Source organism: the organism of the source record quoted next, unplaced genomic scaffold (genome assembly GCF_019419815.1).
Source record: "Pyrus x bretschneideri cultivar Hongxiangsu unplaced genomic scaffold, Pyrus_bretschneideri_v1 Contig56, whole genome shotgun sequence".
NCBI lineage: Eukaryota > Viridiplantae > Streptophyta > Magnoliopsida > Rosales > Rosaceae > Pyrus > Pyrus x bretschneideri.
In genome coordinates this window covers 1,152,701-1,160,696 of record NW_025999794.1, presented here as the reverse complement: position 1 = coordinate 1,160,696, position 7,996 = coordinate 1,152,701, and the positions used below count along the sequence as shown (strand labels likewise).

General features: G+C 38.0%; 1 protein-coding gene across 6 annotated transcripts; it reads right to left on the bottom strand.

The window, feature by feature from the left end:
• Nucleotides 1-435: 435 nt before the first annotated feature.
• Nucleotides 436-4,801, bottom strand: LOC125471066 (bifunctional 3-dehydroquinate dehydratase/shikimate dehydrogenase, chloroplastic-like). 6 transcript variants are annotated; one of them, XR_007253350.1, is made up of 12 exons: nucleotides 4,618-4,801; nucleotides 4,132-4,394; nucleotides 3,634-3,739; nucleotides 2,531-3,096; nucleotides 2,356-2,419; nucleotides 2,109-2,217; nucleotides 1,864-2,031; nucleotides 1,404-1,552; nucleotides 1,151-1,313; nucleotides 994-1,038; nucleotides 836-917; nucleotides 436-736 (listed from the first exon to the last, which is right to left on the bottom strand). XR_007253350.1 is itself a non-coding variant. In XM_048570933.1 (11 exons), the coding sequence occupies exons 1-10, from the start codon at nucleotides 4,636-4,638 to the stop codon at nucleotides 995-997; spliced, it is 1,653 nt and encodes a 550-aa protein (XP_048426890.1). In that variant the 5' UTR covers nucleotides 4,639-4,801; the 3' UTR covers nucleotides 436-917; nucleotide 994. The 6 variants fall into 6 exon arrangements, 4 of the variants coding, with proteins under 4 accessions (XP_048426890.1, XP_048426888.1, XP_048426889.1 ...); XR_007253349.1 differs by having other exon boundaries at nucleotides 836-1,038; XM_048570933.1 differs by having other exon boundaries at nucleotides 436-917.
• Between the last annotated feature and the right edge of the window lie 3,195 nt (nucleotides 4,802-7,996).

The window sequence follows — 7,996 nt, the reverse complement described above, 5'->3', positions numbered from 1 at the left end:
ATGCGTACACCTTATTCGATATATTTTTTTTATCTCATTTAACAAATACTCTGCTGTCTTTTAAAGTGTTTGATATTGTTGATTGCCTGATGGAGATCTGAAACTTTTGTTGAACCCATTGTTGCAAATCTGTTTTACTAGAAGAGAGAATGCTCATTTTTATAGTGGCACAATGCTCTCCCTCGTCTCATTAGTTAATGTAGACTGGTTTACTCCCTTCAAATGACATGTCATGGAGATATGTTTTGTGTACATGAAACATCTCTTTTTTCACTTAAATTTCTTGGGCATTAAATTTGAAAACACTTAACCTTCTAGTTCTTAAATTATCTAAAAAATTTGAAGTCATACATGTATTTTTGTCAAAAATAAAAATTAATAAATGAACAAAACAAAAAAGTCCTCTTAAACTAAAAAATATTTATTTCAATAAAATTAAGGCAATAAACATTTATTACGAAATGATCATGAATGTATATTAAACAGACATGTCGAACGTAACACTACAATTTCACAAGCACAAGCACAAATTCATCGAGAGTACAAAACAATTTTTCTATCATGGAGGACCCGCATCTAACCAACAAGATAACATTCATGTGGAATAAACCTTGTAAGTCTTACAACCACCACAAAAACATCTTGATGAAAAGACTGAACTGCCTCTAATGATCTTGTAGCAAAAAAGCATTTCTATGAGTCACCTTCAATAAACGCCGAGTTTCCTCCTTATTGTCTTTTGTCATGCGGATAAACCAAAAGAAAAACAAAAATCACCACCTAACTCTGAACACCAATCACGACCAAAGATTTGAGCTTAATCAGTAAGTCATACATGTTTGAAAGGCTCTACTCCACATAGTGAGATATCGACCACAACCAATGCACATTTGCATTTTGGGTCCAAATTAAGTTTCCTATTAAGAAAACTCAATGGAGAATTGAAACTCGAATATTTCGGTAAGGCAACAAAAATCAATTAGCAGAACTAACCTCAAGAGTGATTTTCCATGACTTTTCTAAAGAGTTCCTTAGGAGCTGCAATTGACAAATTGTATTTATTATTATTTTTTTTATAATAAGAGTCGATTAAATATGTTACCATGTTGCTGGTAGAACTTTAAATTTTCCTTGATGTAAATTATTGTACCTGGCAATCCAGTGAACTTCTCAAACTGTTGATATGCCTGTCCAATGAACATCTCCAACCCACTCACAATTGTGACACCACATTCTTTTGCTTCCCTCAACAGTCTCGTCATTTTTGGTGTGTAAATAGCATCGAAAACCAGTGAATAAAATTTCAGAGCATCCTGCAAAAATGGAAAGCCATTTAATTCTGTTATATGAGGCTGTTCGTATCGATAACGCAACAATACAAATGTGAGAAGCAACACACAAACCTTGGAAATGGGTGTGTCACCAACATTCGGTTGCATTCCAATAGATGTTGTGTTTGCAAGAATCATGCCGTCCTCTGGAGGGATATTACATAGATCAGCAAGAGATAATGCGTCACCACCGACGGTGTCTGCAAGTTCTCTGGCTCGATCTTCATGAACACGGTAAATATATAAATAAATTGTTAGCGATATCAAGAACAAATAATTAATCTCAATGCTGTTTTCTTTCTAAAATACATTTATAACCTAAGTGAAGAAAACTAAAAGCAAAAGTAAAAAAGCTTCGTTCCCATTATGCAATCGGAAGCAATCCCATTCTGCTTCCGATTGCATAATGGGAACGATTTTAGAGCAAAAGTGTGTCTAAACCATCAAAATGGAAGAATAGTTTTATGGAATTTATAAAAAAAAAAAGAAACAAATAGTTTTATGGAATATAAAAACAAAGACAAAAGTAAACCATATGTGCGATTGGCAATTAGAATCCTTGCTCCCTTCTGCTTTGCACCATAAGCAAGTGCCTTGCTCGCACCACCAGCACCAATGACAACAAACAGCCTTCCAGCTAAAGGTGAACCAGTTACACTGCCACCATTATGTGAACCTGTGACAAGAGATGCGTGTAAACCTACAGGAAGGTTCTTACAATCACAAACATGGAAGAAAGAGTAGAGCTAGCTGCTACTAATATATAGGAAACCGAACCTTTCAGTCCTTCCTCAATGGCAGAAATAGCACCAACATAGTCCGTATTGAATCCATATAACTTCCCATCAGCTGGTCTCCTTATAATGCAGTTTATAGCTCCGATTGACTAATATGGCGATCAAGATTGATTCAAGTCAATCAAGTACAAGTAGTACAATTCAAGAAGAAAGCGGATAAATACGCGATTTAAAAGAGGTCAGCCAATTCCTCCAAAATAAACTGCAGCATCATAGTAGAAGATTACCTTTGCAACTGGATCAACCTCATCACAGCACTTCAGGGCGGCTTCCTTGTGAGGAATACCAACGCTGCGTCAGAATTGAAGACAAGAAGCTGTGATCTTGAAGGAAAATGTCCAAGAACAAACTGTATATTGATATTCTACTATTTAGACTAAAATACTCAACATGAAATTGAACCTGAATCCAGCAAAATCCACGCATGAGTATGTCTGGAAAAATTTTTCAATATCGTCTACCAACAAATGTGCATAAACGCCGTTGAAACCGATTGACTTGAATACTTCATTGTACAACTTTGGTGATTTGCTGTGACTGACAGGTTTGCTAATGACGCCAAACACTTTTGTGTCAGGTCCTATCTGTCTGAAATTGTATAAATGTAATAGATCCTTGATTGTAGGTTGAGTAGGCGCAGAAACCATTCCCGACTCCAACGTACCATAAGTAAGATAACCCCAAAATTTTGCAGAAAGTATCCGTGAAATCAAACCCCTCTCACCCAGTACAAGTCCTATCAACGGAACTTGAGACTGAACGGTAATTTGAAGAGTGCGTGCTACATCTGTTATATCCAAGGAAGTGGTTGCAATCTTCACTATGTCAGCTCCAGTAGCTTGTATTCTTGCTACAAGATTGCCAAGAGCCTCCACAGATGGGGTATCTTGAAAGTTGTGAGAAGAAACAATAACTTTAAACTTTTCTGGCTTCTTTCCATTTATAGAGTTGATGAATTCACGAGCAACCTTCAAAAAGAAGTAATTAGATTAGTACAAGGTAATTCATATGTATTTTACAATCTTTATGAAAAGAAGTGAATTTCCTAGTATGTTTGTGATGATGGAACTGATAATAATAGCTTATCTACATTTTAGGTGGAGGAGAATGTGTAACCGTTCTTCATCAATACTATTTCAAACATCAAGCGGAGTTATAACCAGCAGCGTTCACAAAACCGACACCAGTTGTTTTCAAGAACAAAGCACTAGCAGTGAGCCTCTTTGTCATCCATGAGATACTACGAACAATTTTTGAATCTCTTTGATGGTTTTTACCTGTGTTCACCTATATACTATATCTGTTTGTGTTTTCACCCTCATTTTAAAACTACTTTCACCTGCATTTTAAAAGTACAAATCATCCCGACAAACAGAAAGTATCAAATGGAAAAATGGGTTTATTAGAATTTTCCGCAGCCATTGTCATCATGTTTACACTAGTGATGGTCCAACCATGGCAAACAACATAAATGATTTGAAGTGGTACATTTGAAAGAGAGCAACCTGAAGCTCGACGTCAATGTAATCAGCTCCGAGCTCCATAACTAACCGAAGTGCATCCAATCGAGTTTTTTCATCACCATCGTACTGGCCACCTTCCCATTTTGGCCTAGAAAAGTACATAACACTGTCAGCTGATAGCACCAGACAGGGAGATTCTTAGGGGAGATCATGATTAAGTGTATGTATTGTAGCACATAGCGAGCTTTCCAGAAATTAATTAATGCCGAAACAGAGTATTCCACTGAAAAGAACCTTTGTCAAAAGATAATGTATTGTAGCACATAGGGAGATTCTTAGGAAAGATAATGTTTTTGATAGGATTTTATCGATTACACCTTTTTAACTGTCAAAAAATAAAGAGCTTACGGAAAACTCGAAAGAAAATACCAAGTCATAAACTAAAACGGAGAGAGTGGGGCTTGTGACATTATTCGATGATTCGATATAGTCAAGCAGTCCAAATGTTGAATATTTTTAGAAGGCAAGGCAATGTGTCACCTATAACTGAACAGTGTCGGCAAGGGGCACTCTTTCACTAGACGCTTGAGATCTTGATTGTGATTGAAAACCTTAAGACAATCCAATCGAATCTCCACAAGGTCAGCACCAACGGCTTTTGCCTTGCCCATATCGATCACCATCTGTTCGACAGTTTCAGCCATTATCGGAACACAAAGTAGGGTAGAATTCCTCGCCGTCATGGCGTTACCTTTCACTTCCAGTCCATCAGCAGCAGCAGCAGAAGAAGAAAAATCATCAAGCTGATAAAAAATTCAGGTAAAAAGATTATGTCAGGTTTTTTGTAAAGAAGCTTGAGTTTTAGGTGCTAAAGTCATATTTTCAGTTAAGAAAATTCAGGAAACTTTTTGTTAAGTTAAATATAGTTCCTCCATTTGCAGCTGAGTAAAACTATGTACTCTTTAAACTTTTCTAGTTAAAAAGTTGGAAGATAAGAAAGGAGTAGAGGATCCAAGTCGGTGTTACCGTAATTTGATGAGATTGCATTGCTCTGAGCTGCTCCTGCCTCTTCCAAATGCCTGGTACGTGAGGGTTGATGTTTGTTCTGAAATGTAAGACGACAGGGAGAGGGAGAGGGAGAGGGAGAGTATGTATGTAGGTCGGTATGGGGGTGTCCGTGTCAGAATGGATAGTCGTAGTTGGGAAGTGCACTGCACAACGCTTTTTAAAAGAGAGATTGATTTTTTTTAATCAGTGTTATTAAGAGGGAGATTTGTACACAACACTCTTTACTCTTTAGGTAGTCTAATGGACACGTGGCATTACATGGTTCGAATGTCGGATTGTTTCCCTATCCTCGTTTTGCTCATGGGAAGGACTCTGTCTAATTAATTATTGCACTACTCTTGATGCCGTGTGCATATCTACTGCTTGTGATACTTAGACATGAATAATATTAAGGAGAATAAATTTTTTAAATTAAATAATATGATTATTGATAATTGAATTATTACTTAAATATTAATTAACGTGTTTATGTTTTATTAGTAACGTAAAATTTAGTTTGTAAATTTAATTTAAATTTTTAGTCTTTTGAACATTATCCGACTAGAACATGAGTCTATTAAAGTGGATATTATTGAAAAAGCAAATGTAGTACAAAATAAGAGAGAAGAATTCAAGGGTGGAAAAATACGCATTCAAGAAACAATATTCAATGAACCTAAACAAAGAAGAAGAATAATTAATGAGCAGTGAAGATGGGTTTTTAAGCCTAAAGTAGAAGCCGCCAAGAGCTGAGTTTTTTAAGCTAAATTTTGACAGTCATTGGATAAAAACGAAGAATTTCGTGTGTTGGTTGTTAGATACAAATGACCATGGGTTTGGTGGCAGCTGTTGCAATGTGGCTCAAAGCTTGTCATCTGTCCTTGTCACGAAATAGTATGCTTTGAAGGTTAGGCAAAACTTTCATTGCACATGCTTTACCCAAAAAAACCCTTTCATACGATAATTTTTTTATACGACTCGTTAATAATATATGAAAGTGACACGAAAATAATGAATTTCGAATTAACATAATAACTATTCGAATCGTTATCAGGTCATCCATTAAGAACTCGTTAACGGGTTTGTGAATGCAAATTTCAGTCATCTATTCATTTGACAAAAATGCACCTGCAAAATAATAGCACATTCGATAAGGGTCAAAATCCTCACGCGCCAATAATGAATTGGGGGGTTTTGGACGAAGAATCTCCAATGCCAAAATTAGAATTCTGAAAAGAAAGTATTTAAGAGCTTGTGGGTAGCCCATGGCTTAGCATTTTAGTGGAATAAAATGAGTGTTTATAGGAGAGTGACCGGTCCTTTGGGTGGAAAGTGGCCGGCCATATATGATGTAATTGGGTGAATAATTGCAGGATATTATGTGAAATAATATCTTGCAATTAACATGAGAATTATTCCTAATTTAGATATGAAGTTTTGGGAGTTATCATCTAAATAAAATCAATAATGGATTGATGAGGAGTGATGAGAGGAATATGAAATAAATTCCATATTGATCACCTTTGACTCTTCCTTGATTGACCCGTTATTGTCCGCTGCATGCACAAGGGAATTTCGGCGTGCCTCGAGGGTAATCTCGTCCTTTTTGTCCAAAAAATCCACGTGTCACTTCCATGATTTTTGAGATTATTTTTGGCTCCATAAATGCCCACACACATGCTGGTTTACTCACAGGAAAGGGTAATAGGTGTAGAGATCTCCAACTTTGATGCAGATTCCCACTTGGACTTGGAATTAGATTCTTCTAGGAAAGGGAAATAAATCGCCATCAAAGCCTATTTAAGCCTACCTTAATAAGGGATTAAATCCACTTCGGAGGGCAATTATTTATCCCTACAAGAAAGAGAGAAAGCTAGAGGATATTTGTTCCCCCTCTCCCACATCATTATTCTTTGCTTGCCTGTGCAAAAAACCATCTTCCATTGATTTCTTTGTCTTCTCCGTGTCGCACCAAGGTAAGAAAAACTTAATTTTCTTTGTCATTTTCTTGAGTGGTGCTGTTGCGGGGCAGCCGTCGAGATGGTGCGGCACGTCAGTTGGCAGAGGCTAAAAGTCGACTTGGCATGAGCCAAGGAGGTGGTGGGGCAGGGGCCATGGCTTGGCTGGAGCCAAAGGCTGGCTAAGCATGGGTCGAGGAAGTGGCGTGGCAAGGGCCACGATTTGGCTGGAGCCAAAGGCTGGCTAAGCATGGGTCGAGGAAGTGGCATGGCATGGGCTACGGTTTAGGCTGCTTGGCCTAGTTAGAGCCAAGAGTAGCTGCGCAGCTATGGTCAGGGCTTGAGGTGTTGGATTACAGTGCTGGTATGTTAACTTGCTTACTAGACCTTCAGTTGAGAAGAAATCATTCGGCTACTAAAAAGGTGTCAAAGTCTGCTTCTTCTGCTGCTGCCACGTCTGTGCTACTTGCCAAGAAGAAGGAAACTGCTTAAGTTTGATTTCTCAGTTGCCGTAGATAGAGCAATCGAGGATGGTGCTGCCAAGATCGAAGCTACTTGAAGATAAAGTGTCGAGTAAGCAAACTATTAAGTGCGAAGCGGCTGCTGAAGGCATAATGGTTGTTGAAGAACCCAAGATCATCCAAGCTGCTAAATGAGCAGTCTTCTGTGTTTAGCTTATGTCGGATTTCATCGACCTTCATATAAGTTTATTAATTTGCTAGAAATTTAATAAACTAATTTCTTCGCTTCATTTCATCTTTGTTTTTTTTGAAACTTTGCTTGCTTGATGCCTATTGCAAAACTTTTAGCCATAGAACCGTCGGTCGGGCACGATGCTTCGAAAAAAGCTGACGATCCCACAGAGGTACTATGGTCGTGAGTTTTGGTTTCTTGGGGCGTTGAGCTATTGAGTTTAGCATCAGCTGCTGCCCCCTGACCATTGCTACTTAGTTGGTATTCGAGTATTTGATCCTTTGAGCTAAGTGGCCTGTATCACAACATGCTAAAGATCTGTGGAATATGAAAATTGTTAACTAATCACATCAAAATAAGTAGTTGTGTGGAAATTCATGGGCAGCTTTCCCCCTTTCATTGAGGAGTGAACCCAGATGAGTTCGGACAATTGGTTTATCCTCTCACACTAGAAAGTTTACTCAGATGGGTGTCAGGGATTTGGTTTACCTTCTCGAACTGGAGAGCTTACCCAGATGGGTGTCGGGAAATTAGTTTACCCTCTTGCACTGGAAAGCAATTATTTTACCTTCTAGCACTGTAAAGCTTACCCATATAGGTGTCGGAGAATTAGTTTACCTATTTCACACTGAAGAGCAATTAGTTTCCCCTTTCACACTGGAGAGCTTACCACGAGGGTGTCGGGGAATTGGTTTACCCTCTCACAT